General features: G+C 46.0%; 1 protein-coding gene across 1 annotated transcript; it reads left to right on the forward strand.

Moving 5' to 3' along the window:
• Nucleotides 1–73: 73 nt before the first annotated feature.
• Nucleotides 74–18,973, forward strand: WDR91 (WD repeat domain 91). Its single transcript, XM_075722981.1, has 15 exons — nucleotides 74–196; nucleotides 2,024–2,203; nucleotides 3,679–3,886; nucleotides 4,751–4,833; nucleotides 7,006–7,130; nucleotides 9,120–9,297; nucleotides 9,575–9,733; nucleotides 11,789–11,988; nucleotides 12,437–12,587; nucleotides 14,059–14,153; nucleotides 14,472–14,640; nucleotides 15,434–15,542; nucleotides 16,406–16,518; nucleotides 17,295–17,492; nucleotides 18,410–18,973. Exons 1-15 carry the CDS (start codon nucleotides 74–76, stop codon nucleotides 18,572–18,574), a joined length of 2,256 nt encoding a protein of 751 aa, XP_075579096.1. The 3' UTR covers nucleotides 18,575–18,973.
• The last annotated feature ends 421 nt before the right edge of the window (nucleotides 18,974–19,394 follow it).

Genomic DNA, 19,394 nt, shown 5'->3' on the forward strand with positions numbered 1-19,394 from the left:
GCCATTTCGCTCGGGGCCGGGCTCCCCCCTCCTCGCCCGTGGGCGGGCGGAGCCGGCGGCGCCGCGGGCTCCCATGGCGGCGGCGGCGGAGCGGACGGACGAGCTGGTGCGGGAGTATCTGCTCTTCCGCGGCTTCACCGCCGCCCTGAAGCAGCTGGACGCGGAGATCAAGGCGGACCGGGAGAAGGGCTTCCGGGTGAGCGGCGGCCGCGTCCCCCTTTTCGGCGGGGCGCCGGGCGCGGGTGCCCCCCGGGGAGGACGCGGTCCCCGGGCAGGCCGCGGGCGCCCCTCCGCGCACCCGCTCCCGGGGCTGGGCGAGGGCAGCGGGACGGGCGGCGGCGGGGGGGCGGCTCTCGGAGCTCCCGCGCTTCCCCGCCGAAGCAGCTCGCCTGACGGGCGGCCGCCCCCGCCCCGCCCGGGCTGGGCTGGGCTGGGCTGGGCGCCGAGGCCCGGCCGGCCGCGCAGGCGGGAACCCCGCATCCCGGTGGCGGGCGTCGCCGCCCGGCCCTGCTGCCGCTTATGTGCGTGCAGCCTCCCGGCGCGGCGGGGGGGGATGTGTGTTTAGCCGGCTGAAGGCTCTCCTCCTGCTTGGCCCCGAAGCGGGGTTAGTGCGGGGCAGCGGCGGTGGGCGCCGGGCTCCCTCCCGTCGCCTGGCTTCGCAGCCCGGGGCCGCCGTCCCCGGCCAGCCGCCCCGCGCCCTGCTCGGCCCCTCCAAAACCGGCGTCTGTGGACCCTACGTCCGACCTGTAGACCACCAGATGTTCCTCAGCGCCGTGCCGAGAGGAACGGAGGAGATGCGTGTACGAGAGGGCAGCGGCCGGAGGACATCTCTTTGCCTGGATCTCTTCTCGGTCATGAGATCTTTTTTTTTTTTTTTTTTTACCCAGCGGCTTTACAGCTCCCGCTCCTCAGTTTGGATGTTTTAAGCACCAGCTACCTTGCTAGATGCGCAGAAGTTGGTGCAAAATTTGCCAGTCTCAAAAATACGGTTTCAGTCTTTTGTGCAAGCTTCGTGTTCCTGCAGCAGCAGTTCTGGGCACTGAGTGTAGGGGTTTGAACGGTCAGACTTTTCTTTAACCAGCAGTACAACCACTACCTTTATCATTCATAAAACATGTTGCTTTTATTCTTAAAACACTTTATAATGTTTAGAGGTAGGCAAACAGTTGATTTAATTGGGATAACATTGTCCAAGACAAAATTAAGAAGGGATTGCTGGGGTCACAGACTTCTGTTTATTTTATCTGTAGGAAGCCACAGAGATAGAGGCTGGACAATGTCTTAGGACATTAAGTGATGAGGGGAGAGCAAACCACATATTAAACAACTTTCATAGCTGAACTTTGTATAGGGTGCAGATTTGTTTTTCTGATGCCTGTCTTGGCCATCAGAAATCACTGAACTAAAAATCTATTCCCATGCCACCATTCTGCCTTATTCATAATGCAGAAATTATTTTCAAAGAGACATAATGACAAAAAAAAAAATTCTGTTGCAAACTTTTATGCCTGCCTTGGTAGTAGATGGTGTTATTAAAGATAAAGGTAATTCAAAGCTTTCAGTACAACAGATCTTTCTTCCTCTTGCTGTTGGCTAAATACAGGGTTTTTTCCTTTTAGTCTAAAAATAATACTATTTGCCAGGTGCTGCACTTGAGTTTTCAACAATTAATCACATTATTCCTGTTTCTTCATTATCAACTGACTTTTAAAAGAAGTGAAAATGTTTTCCTTACTTGCAAAAAATCCCACCGTGTTTAACAAAATGTGATCTTTTTGTCAAAATCTGTTTGACTCTGTTTTTTCCTGGGTTTTTTTTTTTTTTATTTGGAAGGTGCTGCAGACTGGAAGAATGCTAATATGAAAGGCAGAGCGTTTCCTGGATTAGGACAATAGCTAACTCATAAGTGCTAGATTGTAGTATTTTTGCGCAGTTAAAGCTTCTCAGCATTAAGGTAGAGAAAGTCTCTTGTGCCAGAAGAGTCCTCACATGACTGCAGTCTTTCCCTTTTTGCCCTCTTTAGGTGGATAAGATAGTGGACCAGCTGCAGCAGTTCGTTCAGAGCTATGATCTGGCTGCCCTGCGGGATTACTGGAGTTATCTAGACCGACGCCTTTTCAGCCGTTTGGAAGATGTGTACCGGCCTACAGTGAACAAGCTGAAAACCAGCTTATTCCGATACTACCTCATCCATACTGTTCAGGTAGTGTTTGGTTTTTAGGCTCCTGTTTTAAAAAGGTCCTGGTCTCTGAAACCAGAGCAATGAAATACCCTTGTGAGCCTCTGACATGCCTGATGGGTAAGAGACAAGCAATTCATGTGTCATGTAGTAAAGAATCTGACGCAGACTCACATGACAAGCTTCTAAGCAGTATAGGGAAGCTCAGGCGAGAGGGAAATACAGTTAGCTGGGAGCAAGATACTCACAAGTGGACATGAAAGCAGCTCCCCCTCAGACAGAATGGCTGTACTGCTGGCTCAGTCCTGCTCAGCCTCTGTTGATAACTTTAATACTGGGAGAGATGACAAGATTCGTAAACACTTCCTCATGGGGCATTGCCATGAGAACAGAGGAGGGCAAGAACAGCGCTCAAAGCAATCTTTGTAAGTTGAAGAAACAGGCAGAAAAAAGCCCCAAGCACCTGTACGTAGGTAGGTAGGAGTAGTCAGCTGCTCTGGTGCAGAACAAGGAATGATTGAGCAGGCAGCAGCAGTGCAGGGAAGGGCCTTACTAGAGTGCCGGGGATCAGCAGGCAGGATTATCTGTATTCCTTCCACCCTAACTTGCTGGCAGGACTCAGGCAGTCTTCCCAGGCACCACAGTTCTTGAAGCATCAAGGGAGTTGCAGGGTCCAGCAGACAAAAAGGGTGACTTGAAGTTGGTGGAGTTGAGTTCTAGTTTATAAGAGAGGGGAGAAGTGGGCTTCAAATCTGTACAAGGTAATGTGGGAGAGAAAATAAGTGAATGTTTTTTGTTTGCTTGGAATAGAACAGAAAATAATGAGCTTAAAATGGAGCAGAGATTATCTTGTTGAAACCGTAGGAAAGTCAATGGAATATATTACACGGGGTGGGCTTTGGCCAACAGAATAGACAAATACCTGTCACGAATTCATGTATCACTTCTTAGCATTTAGAAGCAATGTTTCCTCCTTGATTCCATTCCCTGACTAAAAATCTGAAATGATGGGTGTTGGTGGAGGAGTCAAAATCTAATGCACGTTTCTGGAAGTGTGTTTTTTCATGTTTTGTTTTGCCCTGTGCTTACCCTGAGGTGTGACTGTTCTGTCTGAATAACGTATCAAATGGAAACCTTTTCAGGCTACCTCTGCTTAGACTTGAGTAATTTTAAGTGTATTTTGGTCCTGTATACAAATGCTCACGTCTTATGTCAGTGCACAAACTGCACTGGTTTAGCTGGAAACCAATGTAAGTGGTTGGTTCCTTTAAACAAGACTGTGGTGACTAGAAAGAAGGTTGGATTAAGTGCATTTGTGAGCTTCACCAAGTGTATTTGAGATTCTTTTGTTCATAGATTAATCTGTTAACTCGAACCACTTGCTTTGTTGGGTGGTAAAAGTAGCTGTTGGTGTGTTCATAAGATAGAGCAAATATTCCTAGAACCTATGTGGTGGCATGAATAGAAGTATGAGCCCTGTTCTTCTTGCTGTGTTTCAGACCGGCCGCAATGACAAGGCGCAGGAGTTTTTCCTCAAGCAGGCCTCTGAGCTCCAGAACCAGGCAGAGTGGAAGGATTGGTTTGTCCTGCCTTTCCTCCCTGCTCCAGACTCCAATCCCGCCTTCGCCACCTATTTCTCACGCCAGTGGGCAGATACATTTATTGTGTCTCTGCACAACTTCCTGAGTGTCTTATTTCAGTGCATGCATATCCTTTTTGCAATTAATAGTTAAATGTCCCTTGCCCTGGTGTTATGCTTACTATTAACAGTGGTGCCAAGAATATAGTGTTACAGAACTTGCTGCTTTCAGGTGATTGTTTAGAGCCAAGACTTAATAGAAAGCTGGTGTTTGCCAGAAGATGTTGGAATAGTTATTGTTCAATTATCTGATGGTATGTTATATTCCCTGGGCACAAACAGTTGTCGTTGTTGCTAATGCTGAACTCATGCCTATGCTAGTGACTAGAAATCTTGTGCTCATCTTGTTCTGAAACACTTTTCCTCTTTGCTTGGCATAGTACAAAACAGGCATGCAACCTTGGGTCATAGTCCATAACTAAACTAGCATCTCGTGTTTAGACCCTTCTCTGGGTTCATATGTTCACAACACTTTCTGGTGACAGCTCACTGTAATAGGGCAGTTCAACATTGGCAGAAATAACAGCTTTTGTCCCACACTACCAAGTTCTGACCTTGTTTGTTTGCTGATGGGCAGGTTTACACTGCAGCTGGTATACAGCTCATTTTGAACTGTTTCTTCAGTGTACACTAATGCAGTAACATAACCTGTCTTGTCTTCCACTTGTGATGTGTGAAAAGGAAGAATCTAAAAATCCTTGCAAAGCCTATGTGAAATAGTGTGTGCAACAATAAAGTACAAAGAAAGTACAAAGTTAGCTTAGGTAACTAAGCTGTTACTAGTCTTCTGGCCTTGCACATAATTCTTGCCAGTAGTATGGACCGGGCAGCTTTGCTGTCTTACAGGCAAATGGCCGGTATGAAGTGCTGGCTTTTAGAATTAAGCCAGGTGCACACAAGTTCTTGCCTTGGTTTTCTTTAACATTCCTCACCAGTTCCAGTCATTTTGAACTTTGAAGCTGAATGTCTCAGGAGCAGTCTCATACAAGAAGAAAATGAATCGTTGCGGCATAAGGTCAGAACTGAAGTCACTCTTTAGTTGCTGACTGTGTGAGGCTGTGAGTTTTGTAAAATTGGTTTCATCAATTTAAGAAAGTTGTAAATGTTCAGTGCAGTTACTCCAAGGCAGGTTCTTCTGTAAGTCCTTTGTTGTTATTTTGGTTTATCTTTCAACTGTCTACAGCAAACTTAAGGCTGTGATCATACTGTGAAATGTCTGTTTAGGGTATTACTGTCCCTCCACTGGAGGTGACTGTTCTTCTCCCTGCGCTATCTGACAGGTGGTTGGATACTGTGTAAACTCCTTTCCTACTACACTGCAAAGTCAAGACAAGGTGAAACTAGTGGCGGGTTAAGTGCATACATGTCTGATTTTGCATGGAAACTTGTGAATAGTATTCAGTCACTTCCAGATTTTAGCTGATGGAGCAAAAGAAACAGGCAATAACTTCTGGCAAAGAGGCAGAAACTGTTACTTCTGAAGTGGCCACTTCACCATGGTTGAAGTGCACTTAAAGCAATTTAGATCAGCTAATGGAAATGTTGTGAATGTCTGTTTCCCAACTCTAGACCTTACAGTAAACTGTAAGAAGGACTGACCAGTTCAGACAAAATGTCGCCCAGCTCCACATCTTGTTTTTGACACTATCATCAGCAGATGCTTAGAGAGAGGGTGTAAGAATATATAAAATGGGTCAGTGTTTTCCCAGTATAATTTTCTGTTAGATTCGGGAAATACACGATTTAAGAACTTTCTGAAGTACAGATTGCATGTGGATGATCGCATACAAGTGGGAAGCCTTATTCACGTAAGCAGGACTTAAGTTTCACTTCCTCCAAAATACCAAGTAAAAGCTTTCTCCATATAAATACTTCAGTAAAATAGGTTTTGTGCTTTACCTCCTGTGTTGCAAAACATTGTATTGTATGTTGTGCTTTCTGTTTCAACTGTCTTGGTAGCTGATCAACACTGTTCATTTGTCCTAAAAATGTTGAAGTAAAATAGAATAATTGATTTCAAAAAGGAGGTTTTTTTGCGAAAGAAAAGTGAGGTTTGTTTGTCACTGTGTACTGTATGGAGTCAGTGGGTCAGGAAAACTTTGACAGGAGGGTTCTGCAAAGATGGTCAGTGAATAGGGACAGCAGGATAAGGTATGTTTTGAAATAGAGCTCTTTTATTTCCTCCAATTTTGTATTCTGTACTTCTGGTCAAGTTAAAGCTGTTTTTTGTTTGTGGTATGTTGATTGATATCACTTACAGACTGCATAAGTGTTCTTTGGCAAATAGGTAGAGGTAAAAACTAGACTTTCCCTTCTGGAGAGCGGCTCAGGTCAGAAAAGGAAGCAGCTGCCCATAGGATACGGGTTTAAATGAAAAATGGTGCGAATAACTAGCATCAAATTCAATACTTGAAATTAAGTAGTGATGCTGATTTCACTGTTGAAACAATGCAAATACATGAATAGCAAGCTGGATTTCTAAAGCTCCTTTTTCTTGTAATTTCTTTCCTTAAATACTATGATAAAAGGAAAAAGAAGAATGATACCTGAAAAACAAATGTGCAGAAACAGAAAAGCCTGAGGAACTCTTCATGTGAACAAGAGTCATAGGCATAAACCACATCTGTCACAGAAAGCTGCATCCTGAGGTTCCTCTCTGCTAAGGGGGAAAAAGAAAAATGTTTCTTTCTCCATAATGTGGAGATAAATTTCACTGTCATGCTTGGAAGGGAGCTGGGCAGGGTGTGGAGCTGGATTTCAGGGTGATCTGATGGCGTTGGCCTCACTGCACCCTGCCAGCTCACCAAACCCTTGTCTGTGGGAAGAAGATTGCCTTCTAGGCTCAGTGCCCATGCATCGCTACTGCCAGTCACGTGCATTGCCCTGGCCGTGAACTGCCTGCAGTTCAAGAGACCCCTGGCCGGGTCTCATTTCCCAGCACCATTAATGTTCCTACAGCAACAGCCCAAGGAGAGAAGGGTTTTAAGTAGGCTCCAGTTTCATGTGTGTAAAGTACTGATTGTTTTGACTACTTGGACTAATGTGGTGCTCAGCCAGTCAGAGCAGCTTTCTTCCTTCCCCACCCGTGTAGGGCTGTTGAAATAAAAGGAGTAAACAACTTCAGCGAGTGGGAAGGAGGTGAATCTCAGTGGCCCTCTGCTTACTTGGCTCTCTTCTCTCCTTGTAGCTTTTTGCTTTGCAGGCTGAATCCTCCCGCATGAAGAAAGAGGAACTGGAGGTGGAACAAGCAGTTGTGCATCACAAGTTGCCTGCATATGTGGCCAACATGGATCGACTAGGGGACTCTGAGCTGTGAGTGCCTGCAGAGGAGGAGCTGGGGACAGGCTCTGCTGCTTTTATTGGGTCAGGGAGGCTCCTGGAGGGTCATATCCTTGTTCCCTGCCCTGGGAAACAATGCAAAAAGACATCCAGGCAGAAATTCTGGTGACCTAAGTGGGTTTAGTGGGGGAATTCATGACAGGCATCTCTCTTGCCATTTGGGAGAGAGATTCTTGCCAACTGGTGAGAGCCCAAGCACACATGGAAGTGATTCTGCTCTGCTCTCAGGATTACACCAAGGTGTTCTGGGCAGCCAGGGCACTGCTAGCAGTGCAATAACCTGCAGTATTGCTCAGATGAAGTGGATTGTCTCTTGACTTCTATTTTCTTTAGTGCCTGCACTGCAGTAGGTGAATGCACTGTGTTGTTTTGTAGACACTTACTGTGTGACCCAAGGGGTCATCGTTACGCAGAGACGCTTTCTTGCTTTTGCAAAGTTAAGGGAAAGGATTTTCTCTTCTGCAAGGCTCAGTTATGCACAGAATTCCCCATAAACTTGCTGTAGTTAGTGTGTTTTATGGCTACATTTATTGTATTCCTATCTGTGGAAATTAGGCAACATACACAGTGATGCACCTTGTTTAATTCTTATTTAAACTCTGATTTCCGCCCCCCCCCCCCCAACTACACAGTTATGCAAAGCAAGTCTGTGTGTTTGAATTCACTGTGTTATTGAGATTTTTTTTTTCCCTCCTTATTTTAAAATGATCTGAAAGCAAATGCAGCTTAGCCACAATGTATTAATAGCACTGCTGGGGCTTTGACTTTCTCATGTGCTTCTTTCACTTCTACTCAGACAGGAGGGGGATTGATCAAATTATGCTGCTGACAATGACAAATAGAACTTGTAGCAGAGACCACACACAAAGTCTTTGTATTAGTCTAAAAGTTGTCGATTAAATAAGACCTAAGTGTCTGGTGAACTATCTTGGTAACTGCTCTGCACAGGACAGGGTACAGAGTTTAATTTGAGATTTTGTTTGTTTGTTTGACTACTCTGTGTGGAAAGCCCTGATGTTCATCTGCACACATGGGGGAGAGGGATGTGAGGGATGGGATAATTTATTCCCATATTAATTTCTGTCCATTTGTATTAGAAAAACTTGCCTTAGAACTGGCATTTCTTGTGTGTGCAACTTGTCTCTTAGCCTAGGGGCCAGTTCTGGTTGCTTTTTCCATGTCTCTGTTCAGCCCAGAGCCCAACTTTGGTAGAACAGTTCCTTCCTAGAAGAGAGGATAGACACAGTGAAGGTGATTGTATTCCCTTCCCCTGGGTGCTGCACTGCTCTGAGGAAGCTGTAGCGAAGTGAGATCAGACAGTTACATTCTGGGAGGTAGCTGCTGCTCTTGGTGGTGTGGGCTGAGAAGGGAGGTCTGTGTAATCATAGAAATGGACCTAAACTTTCTTACTTTCTTTGGGTTCAGTTTTGAGATATTGAGGGCCTGTGCTTTAAAATTGCTGAACATGGCTTGCTGAATATCTAAGGGTGTTCAGTGAAAAACAGGATACAGAATGCCTCTCAGAGTAGGTCTGTTTTATGCCTTGAATCAGGAATCACAGCTGAATAGGTTCTTTGGAAATCGGGATTCCCCTGCCTTTCCCTTAGGGTCTTTCTAAACTAACTAGATGGAGTGGAAGGAGTTTGAGGTGGCCCTACAGGGGATTCAGGAACAGCTGGGCCAGCTGCCTCAGTGGCATCTCTGAGAAATGAGCTTTGGTTACAGTAATTATAAGGATCTCCTCCAGGCACTAAAGGGATGTTTTAAAACAGTTTTTTAATGCATAGTGGTCCATTGGCTTGGAAGGGAACATCTCTTGTCCAGTGGGTCAAACAGCTGTTGCTTTGCTTGTTGGGTGGTCTTTGATCAGGTTGTCTGGCTACACTTTCATATTCTGTTTGGTGTTTTGTTGCGTGTGTGGTGTTTTGTTTTGTTGTTTTGTTTTTTTTTTTTTTAAATTAGTGATATGACCTGCAGCCAGAGGAGTACTGCACATTCTCTTCAGTCCCGGGGAGGCTTCCTGTCTTCCTTTCTCTCTCAAAGTAAGAAGGGCCCTTCCAGACCAGCCCATCCAAGTGGGGCTTCTCCAACGCAGCCTGGCAGTATGCTGCTCGGGAAGAAAGAACCAATAAATCACCAGGTAATTCTCAACTGTGTTCATTGAAAGGTGCTCGGTATCCAAGGAGTTAACTGGCAGCACAGCACTGCTCCAAGCTTTTGCTTCCACCTGAAAAAATAAAATGTCCTTTCCTTCTTTGCAAGTGTATGCTGGGCCTGAATGCAGCACAAAACAGCTGCTGTTGTCTGGGGGCTTGTGGAGCCCTTGCAGGTGCTTGGTTTCTTTGCCTCCTCTTTTGCTCTTTGGTCTGCAGCCTAGCACAAGCGTAACTTTGCCAAATCATTCCTCTGCCTTCCAGAGTGCCAAAGGAAAGGAAGGAACAGTGAGCTGTAAGGACGGGAAGAGCCACTTCAGTGGGTTAGTAGCAGGCGAGTCAAGTTCCCTACAGCAGCGGCAGAAGCGCTTGCAAGAGCATGGGAAAGAAAGGAAGGAACTGCTGTCGAAAGGGACCTTCCAGGTACCAGGCAACGCTGCAAGGCTGGGAAGTGGAGGGCTGGTGTTTCTGTAGTTTGTTGTGCTAGGTGGTAAAACAAGTGCAAGTGTTCCTGTTAAGCTTCTGAATTGCTACTCAGATCTAACTGTATCAAAGGTTAATCTCTGTAGTTAATCAACTTCTTCCACACTCTGGGGTCCCTGGAATGGAATCAGTATTGACATTTCAAATGGAAAAAGAGTTGTCTTTTGTCATGATCTTTTCGACAGCCGGGTCCTGGGGAGGATACCTTTCATCCACCTTAATGGTTATATTCAAATACCTTGTTATAATCCCCATTCCTTAGTGGCAATGGGCTCGGCTTACCCATCCTGTCCAAGTGAGTTCTCTCCTGTGGGTTCTTATACTGGTTTATGCAGGCTCTGTGTGGGACAGATAAAAACTGATAGAAAGTTTTCCTGGATAGGAGTGGAAATACCCTTCATAGCAACATTTGCTTTTTGGAGTTTTTTTGCACTGTATGTTGCAATTTTGCCTGGGGATGTGCCCTGCTTTCTAATCTAATGAAATAATAAAACTGTGTCCTGAATTTTAATTGCTGAAGGTCAGCAGACTGCTTCTATTCACCTATGTAGTGTTTGGCTTTCAGCAGCCATGTGGCCAAAGGATACAGAGCACAGGAGGAATGATGGCAGCATCTCAGCCATGTTTATTTTGGCTGTATGAGACACTCGCTCTGCTTGGAGGAGAGACAGTGCTGAGGGACTGTTGCCTATCGGCCCATATGTGTGGCTGTTCTGCGGGGAGGAGTGCTGCTTTAGGGAGGAGATGTTACTGCACCACTGAGTGTTCAAGGCTATGAGAGAACTTTTTTCTTCATGGCTCATCTAAAACATTTTAATTAAACATTGGTCAGAAAATCGCAAAGCCCAGTTTCCCAATGTGATGTTCCAGGTTAAGGCAGTGTTTTCCTGGCTTTGTAAAAGTTGCTTCTGGTGCTCTAGGGGAAGCTGATACTATTTAGCTTTCTGTTGTTCTCAATGCATGTGAGCAAAAACAAAACTAGAAGGGAGCACCGTTTCTTTCACATGAGTGTCATTCATTGGTTGTTATCTCCCCACATTAACTAACACAGAGAGAGGTGTTCCTGGATTTATTTCCCAATCTTTTCCAGCTTTTTTTTTTCCAGATTATTTGATTATGCAGTGTTTGACCCACTGCTCCATATGTAAAAGCTACTATAAATAAGGCAAGGGTGTGTTAGGGAACAGGGATTCAAAACCACCAATGCCATTTTGGGGCACTTAATCTTCAGAGGATGGTTTAGCACAGGAATGCTTGCAGATGTTTTACTGGCTTATGTGCTGTATCTACTTCTTGTTCAGCTTCTGGTGGCAAGGGAAGACTAAGCTGCTTTCAAACACTTATGTGTGCTGCAGTGCAGCTCTTGTCTCATGCAGGTACCTTCACCTCCTACAACTCCGTTTGTTCTGTCTGCCCTGTCAAACTGGGTTTTAAGCTTTTGGATTCATATTTTGACTCTACCATTATCATCAGTCAGTTGGCTGCCGTGATTGACACAGTGCACACAGACTAAATCTCTGGCAGACAAGGATAATCCATCCACTGGGGCTCACCATCCAACAAGAGTTTTTGTGCAGGTTTACTGAACTGCATATTATACTGACTTAACTTAAATTGCTGAATACAAGAATTCCTTGAAATATGTTGATTTGCTTGTGAGACTGCATTCTAATGTCATCAAAATGGGCCTCATATCAGCTGAGGTATGCTAAACAGATGTTGTGGTTCCTTTGATTCTTATAGGAAAGAGTATGGCTAGGTACACGGAGGGGGATATAAGGGACTCTACAAGCAAGGAGGCCGTGATAAATGGTGCAATTGCACAACATACTATCCTTGTGCTCAGAAAGGTCTCTGGCAGAAGGGGTGTTGAGCTGATAATGCTTCTGTTTCAGTGCAGCTTCTTGGTTTTTTCTCCCAGCAGGCTGGGGTGGCTGAAGAGCTTGATCTGGAGCTGCTGCTTCCTTGTATTTCACACAGGATTTCTTCCTTCAGGGCCAAAGTGCTGAGAAGAAAACAGATATTAGCACAGCTGAGACAGAGCCGTGCTCAGAGCTGCATGCTGAGCAAGCAGAGACTTCAACAAAAATGCCTCCCAGCAGTGCAGAGGCTGTGGGGGTCCGGCAGGAGCAGCCTTTCATCGTCCTGAGCCAGGAGGAGTATGGGGAGCACCATTCATCCATCATGTACTGCAGGTAATGGACTGGCAGAAGAGGGCTTTCTCATAGAAGCCTCTGTAGAGGACCAGCTGTGTCTGGCCTCTTTCTCCCAGCCTCTGTTCTGTCCAGCACATTGTATGTGTACTCTTGGTTGTAGGACAGTTGAGTTGGTGTGACTGAAAATAGCCTGTAGCTTGTGCAGTGAGAATGAACAGAGATTTTTGTGATTGGGAGATGCCAGCCAGGAGGAAACTCCCTGGGAAAGCAGGATGGTATTGCTTAAGGGCATTACGCTTTGCATGTGGAGCTTGGTGTACTTCATTGTGCCAGTTATTGTGGACTGAACAGGAATTGGTGCAAGGAAGTTCTGATTCCTGCAGAAGGAATTGGTGTATGACCCTGAGAGGACGGACTACTGGGGTATCTACTTGCATCTAAGAACTTTAGGGAGAAAAATATCCAATCAGTTTCCTTCTGCACATAGGGTTGATTGTTCTGGACGGAGGGTGGCCAGCTTGGATGTGGACGGGGTCATCAAAGTCTGGTCTTTTAACCCTATAATGCAAACTAAAGCTTCATCCATTTCCAAATCTCCGTTGCTGTCTCTGGAATGGGCGACCAAGCGTGATCGGCTGGTGAGTAGTCTGCGTGTGGAGGCTCGAGAGTCACAGCGGATGATTTGGGGCTGTGTTGCTATGTGTTGCACATTAACTTCTAGGCAGCTGCATTGTGGATAAGATCAGGGCAACGGTTAGTGTCCAGTTTAGTGGGACATGGGGAACTGAAGCCTGTAGGGTCTAGGAAAAACTAGAGTGGGGAGTGTGCTTTGTGTATTGAGCACGGAATTCACCACTGGTTGCCCAAAGACAGAAGTTCCCAAGCTGCAGTGTGGGAACAGCTGCAGGATAGAAGTAGCTCCTTTAAGAGAAGTGCCTCTCTCCAGGCAGAGCAGGCAGCCACTTGTAAAGGCAGGCAGAGGCAGCCTGGTACAACAGCCCATGGGAACCCTGCAGCAGGGAGCTCTGGAGCTTTACCCACACCCTGAGCTAGAAGCAGAGAAGGGAGAGCAGGGCTGAGGAGCAGGGGTGTGATGTTGGCATTCTGCTTGTGCAGGTGTGAAAAGGGCTCCATAGCCAGTTTTATACTGGTGCCTTATGAGTTGAGGGTTGGCATGTGCATAAGGAGCTCGGAGCTTGTTTAAATGTTTCCTATAGCACTTTTTCTCTAATTCTGTTACTAGAGAGCAGCCTTAAATTATATGCATTCTTCTGAGTCCTAGAACTGTTGCTAGTGTTTCATGCCCTCCCCTGGCGAAGAGACAGGGCTGTGTGAGAAGGCAGGCCTGCAACTGAGGGAATATTGTTCACATTCTGGCACTGATATGTGTTGCTGCTAACCCCAAAATGCCACCTGTGAAGAGCTGGTGCTACAGCTTGTCTCTTTCTTTTCTTTTGCTCTTAGAAAGGAAGTTGTCCATGCAGTTGTTCTGATGTTTCTTCTGCATTGTGGAGTTTATTTCCTGCTTGCTGATAGAAAGATTCTTCTTTCTGAAATATATGTGGATTCAGCAGCAAATCAGGCTTTGAAGTGAGAAGGATCTGGCTTGCTTCATTTTCTTTGATAATGCATCCCTCCATGGTTTTACTTTTGATTTAAATTGTAGCACCACTGATAAAGCATGTGTGAGCCCTTCTGGATGATTTTATTCTCCCCTGGATGAAAGGAGGCGGCTTCTACTTGGTTTTCTTTTAAACTCAGATTGTTAATTCTGTGTTACTCTTTCCTTACTCCCCTAGATATTGAGACTCCACATATGTTTTGCATCCTATAATGTTGAGCCATGCTCTAGAAAGTGGCTTTTACTCCACCTTGGTGCCTATCAGATCTTTTTCTCATGGGAAAGCAGTGCTTTTACTCTGACTTCTGTGGCTCTGGGGTAGTCCTACTCAGCGTGATATGCACAGAAAGACAAGATGTACCCTAATGGAGTGAAGTTTAATCTGAATGCATAAGTAGAAAAAGATTTACTCTGTGGTGTTGGTGGTTGTTGGACAGCATCATTGTACTCACTCACACTCCTTCCATCTCCTCCTTGCTGGTTTCAAGCTGTTGCTTGGCAGTGGGGTTGGGACAGTTCGTCTCTATGACACAGAAGCAAAGAAGAATCTCTGTGAAATCAGCATTGATGAAGACATGCCCAGGTAACTCTGGAATACTGTTTTTTTTATATCTAAATGTTGTTGGTTTTGACTGTGAAAAGGTAGGTGAAGTCTCAATGTTCTTGCTGCTTTCCTGCAACTGCAGGTCTATCTAGCCTTCATCCAGAGGGCAGTCCCTGTCTGAGCAGCATAAAGCTGCTCAGTTAAATGGCAGACACTCAAAATCTGTCCAAGCACACAAATCGTGCCCTGCTTTACAGTGCACCGTGTCTTGCAGGGTCTTAATGGGAGAGCTTGTAGTCAAGTGTTGTGCTTGAGGCAGCTGCTGGAGAGAGGCAATTCAGACTGTTTGTGTTTCAGGATCCTCTCGCTTGCCTGTAGCCCAAGTGGTGCCTCCTTTGTCTGTTCTGCGGCAGCCCAGAGCCCCATCTCCCACATGGACTTCTCAGCAGTCAGCTCTGGGGGCAAAAGCATGAACCAGGTTCCTGGGAAGCTGCTACTGTGGGACACTAAAACGATGAAGCAGCAGGTACTTGCTGGGTTTCTTTCCTTTCTCAGTCTGCTTGCTGAGAATGAGTGTCTTCTGTTTCAACGTGTAGGAGCCCTCTGTCTAAATTATGCTGACTTTCAGTACCCTTCTTCCCCCCACCCCCCACTTCCTCCTTTCCCCTCTCACATGCAGGATAAAAATGAATAGTGTGAGTAGCTGCTGGGTTTGGGTGGGTTTTTTTGTTTTGTTAGTGTGTTGGGTTTGTTTGAGGGATTCTTTAAAATAGTCCATGGCCTTGTTTTCTATCCTGCTTGCACAGGTTGTGACTGGAGATGTCCCAAGTGGATTGATCAGGCTTTCTGCAGTTGAGCTATACTGAAGGGTTTTCTTTGCTGCTATTTCCCCTGCTCTCTCTGTTTTTAAGTGCTTCTTTCAGAGGTTTCATCTCATGTCATCTTCTCCATTGTTTTGATTTAGATGGGTCAGATTCTGGCAGGGAATCCTTGTCCCATCCCTTGCCTTTGCCCTTAAGAAATGCTGTCCCTGATGTGTAGAAGGAAGCAACATACTCAAGCTAATGCCAGCCAGAAGCTTGTTTTGCAGCCTTGAGGCCATGGCCAAGAAAGCTGTGGCTTGGCTGAGGTGAATTGTTGGTTTAGTGTCACAGTAAAATGTAGCTGCCAACCTTGAAATCTGTAGTCATGAGAGGTGTAGGGCTCCAAACTGGAGGAGTTCTTGCTACTAGATACTGTCTTTCCTCCCTCCCCTGGAGATCAGCTCCTCAGCACCATCAGCTCCATTTCTTGTCATTAATGCAGACTTTCCCTTCTAGCTGCAGTTTTCCCTGGAGCCTGAGCCCATTGCTATTAACTGCACAGCCTTCAACCACAATGGCAACCTGCTGGTCACTGGGGCTGCAGATGGGATTGTTCGTCTCTTCGGTATGTTGAAATTGGGCAGTGAGGTGGCCCCTCTGTGTCCCCAGCCAGCTGCCCCTAGCACCCTTCTTCTGCCAGCAGGGAGGCAGCTGTGGGACATGCCTGAACACCAAGGTGGAAGCTACTTTCTCTCCTCCACAATAGCTCTCAGGAGTGAATTGGCATAAACTTTCTCCAGGGGACATTGGCTGGAGACCCTGGTAGTGCTGCTGGATTTGTTATTTCCCTCCTGCTGAGGAGCAGAATTAACTTGCCCTTGAGCCATGTGGTCTTAGCTGTGCCATATAGCAGCAACACTGCCAGAGGCTGGGTCTTGAGGAAATGTATTAGTGTGTGACCTTCCAGTTGAAGGCAAGGGCCTCACATCAGTCCCTCTTCCCTGAGCAATTTCAGTTTCTCAGGTTTTGTTCTCTTCGGCCTGTCCTTGTGATAAAGCAGTTTGGGCCTCCCTCTTCTGTGTATGAGGGATCTGCTGCTGGCCTGGGTGCTGAGCTGAAGGCTGCAGTCCCAGGTCTGTGGGAGGGCAGAGCTGGCAGCAGCTGTGAGGGTGGACAAGATAGCAAAGGGAGGAAGAGAAGAAAGGTGGCAGTGGAGCTTGGATGCAGAATGCATGCAGTTGACAGTGAGCATGTGAGCAGCCCTGTAAAGCTGGAGGAAGAGGTGACTGGTTACAGGCAATTATTTTTGTGGCCAATGTAAAAGCCACATGCTGGAGAATAAGCACAGGGTGCTGGGATTGGATTGGGATTGGATTGGGTTCCCCCAGACTGGTTTAGAGGGCTAGGACAGACCTTATGAATGTAAAGGGCCTCTCTTCTCCGCTCTGTGCAAGTACAAGGAGTGTTCAGTACTGGTTCTTCCCTCAGATATGCAGCAGCATGAGTGCGCCATGAGCTGGAAGGCACACGATGGGGAAGTCTACTCTGTTGAGTTCAGCTATGACGAGAACACAGTCTACAGCATAGGCGAGGATGGCAAGGTAGGCTCTGGGTGATCTTCTGCTGGTCAGCTGGCAGCGAGATCCCTTCTGGAGTCTTCTTCATGTGGTAGGGATAGCAGTAAAAATACCATCAGAATCTGGAGGATCTGCAGGCTGCTAACTGTAGTCTTACGTTTGCAGTACCACCCTGCTGCATGCAGTCTTTGCAGAGAGAGTGGGTGGAAAGCATATTAACAGCTGGAGCTTTCTTGGACCTTGTCTGCAAATCCTGCTGTTGGTGATGTCCCCTTCCTAGGAATCCATGTGAAGGTGACCTTTCTGTGCCCCCGAGATCATCACACTTGAAATCTGGGATTCACCAGGGAGCAGATCCTTGACCACTTTGCATAAATTTCCTTGTCAGCAGCTCCCTGTTGCTTATAACAAAGGCTTCAATTTCTGCAGTTCCACAGTCTTCAGTAGTAGAGTTGTGGCTCAGGGAGAGAGACTGCCTGAAGGTGTGGGCCCTTGGCTGATGTTAATTAAGTGAATTAGTTAATTAAGTGAATTCCCACCAGGATCCTGTATGCAATGTGGAAGGACACAGAGGCAGCAGTACTTGTGGAAGGTAGAGCATATGTTTGCCTGGATAGTAGGCACTCTTACAGCCTTTGCAGCCTGTGATTTATAAATACAGCCACTTTGATATAGATGTCAAAATGCCATCTTCTGTTTGTGAGAAATAGCCATTTTGCTTAAAAATGATGAATGACCGCTCTACTTTCATCCCAGTCAATTTAACTATGGGCTTTTTTCATCTTTCTCTGTCATTCTAGTTTATTCAGTGGAATATCCACAAAAGTGGCCTGAAGGTGTCCGAGTACGATCTTCCCAGTGAAGCTACAGGTCCTTTTGTTCTGTCTGGGTACAGTGGCTACAAGCAAGTCCAATTCCCACGAGGAAGGCTTTTTGCTTTTGACTCTGAGGGCAACTATATGTTGACATGTTCTTCTACTGGGGGAGTAATTTTTAAGGTAAGTCTGAGAAGTGATGGGGAGTACTCTTATGCATCCTTACAAGCTCTTGTTGTTACAAGGTTGCAACAGCAGTCACTAGAAGTTCTCAAGCATTATCTACCCATTCCTGCTCTGTGAAAGCTGCTGCTCAGTTTTATACAGTGGTGTTTAGCAAGTGTTTGAGCCCTCTGTAAGTGTTTGGCCCTCTAGAGGTAGTTAGAGTATGTGTACTCCTTGTTCTTAAAGCTTAGTTGCAGCAGTTTTCCTTAGTGCCCAAGTGCCTAGGACAAAGGTTTGATTTTTTTTTAAGTATATTGATGCATACCAGTTCAATGCGAAGTGTGTGATTGTTGACTGATGTTCATCTTTAATCTGCTTTGTGTGCTTGCTGATGTTATGTTAGTCCCAGCCTGATTCTATCCTCTTACTGTGTACTGAAATGAAATGAAGAGTAAGGTTGAATGGTTCCAAGTAGCCAAATTTCTGTGCCGCAATAACAAGCGGTTACTGACTGCATCCCCTTGCCTGTTTCCTCTTGAGTCAGTACCCATCAGTATAAGCCATTGCAAGGCAGATTAGATGAAATTTTTACTTTGCATTTGGGGCATTTGGAGCACCTGCACTAACATGAGTTATAGCTTAGGCTTATGTGCTTGCTCCTCATCAGTGTGTGCTCTTAGCCTGTCTTGTTCAATTACTGCAGCTCAGCTGATGTCAGAAGCTGAGCTGCTTGAGAACATGTGCTTCTGTTGTGAGACTGGAAATTTGCTTCCTCATGTGTGCTACATACATCTCAACATCTCTCTGATTTTCTGCTTATTTATGTATGCTGATAGGGATATGGAGCCTGTAGCAGGCTTTGGCTTCTGCTGTGGGTGCACTGCCCCCACTGCAGAAAGTTGCCTCCTTAAAATCTTACGCTTTCCTTCTTTTAGTTAAATGGTGAGGAAAAGGTTCTGGAGAGCTGCCTTTCCCTGGGAGGACACCGAGCTCCTGTTGTCACAGTGGATTGGAGCACAGCCATGGACTGCGGGACCTGCCTCACTGCCTCTATGGATGGGAAGATTAAATTAACAACCTTACTGGCTCAAAAGTCTTAACCTGGACAGGGCTGAAGGGAAAGAGCAACAGACTTGACAAAAACAGTGTTAACTCCACAGGAACAAACTGCATGGGAGAGAAGGCAAACCACAGATCCTCTTCTCATTGTAGCTTTTGCCTCTTGACAAACATTAAATACACTTGCCAAACCACTGTGCAATAGAATGTTGGTATGGGACTGTATCAGTGGCAGCATTGAAAAATAAGTCTCCACTGACCCATGGTGGCAGCTGGACTCCCTCTGTTAGGGAGTCTTGAGTAGTACGTTCCTAGAAGGCTGCTGGGATCACGTCACGGGTTCTGCAGAAGATGAGACTGGAGGAGGCATGCATGAGGCAGCACAGTGCATGGTGATAAGATGGCTCAAACTGGAAAGGCCAGTGCAAAACCAGAGTATTCTTTTGGTATAGCATTTGTTGTTGTGCTTGTTTGTGTTTTGTTTTATTCTTGTTTTGTTTTTTCCATAAAAAGAAAATATTCCCTTGCACTTGATTTCTGTGCTCTCTTCAGCTGTTGCTGCAAACCATGGAGGGTGGCTGGGGCAGTGATGTGCCAAGAAAGTCTCCTGCATGCAGAAATGACCGTTGTGCTTTCACCAGGTGCTTCCAGCACTGACACCCCCACACTTGTGGGGAACCAGTTGCATTTGTTCAGATGTATTGTGTTTCCTTGTGGTATCTGCTACCAGCTAGAGGAGAAATCCTGAGTCAGACTTTTTGCAATGCTTGTGCTGGAGTTCAGGTCCGAAGCGCTCCAATTGTGCAGCAAAACTAAAACGCATTTGAGGTGACACAGCTTATTAAATACCAAGCTTCAACA

Source organism: Pelecanus crispus, chromosome 1, assembly GCF_030463565.1.
Source record: "Pelecanus crispus isolate bPelCri1 chromosome 1, bPelCri1.pri, whole genome shotgun sequence".
NCBI lineage: Eukaryota > Metazoa > Chordata > Aves > Pelecaniformes > Pelecanidae > Pelecanus > Pelecanus crispus.

Bases quoted from the DNA above. Each gene is read 5' to 3' on its own strand.
- WDR91 (XM_075722981.1), top strand. From the start codon at position 74: ATGGCGGCGGCGGCGGAGCGGACGGACGAGCTGGTGCGGGAGTATCTG. The intron at 4,834-7,005 runs GTCAGAACTGAA...CTCTCCTTGTAG, and splicing joins ATGAATCGTTGCGGCATAAG to CTTTTTGCTTTGCAGGCTGA. The intron at 14,154-14,471 runs GTAACTCTGGAA...TTTGTGTTTCAG, and splicing joins ATTGATGAAGACATGCCCAG to GATCCTCTCGCTTGCCTGTA.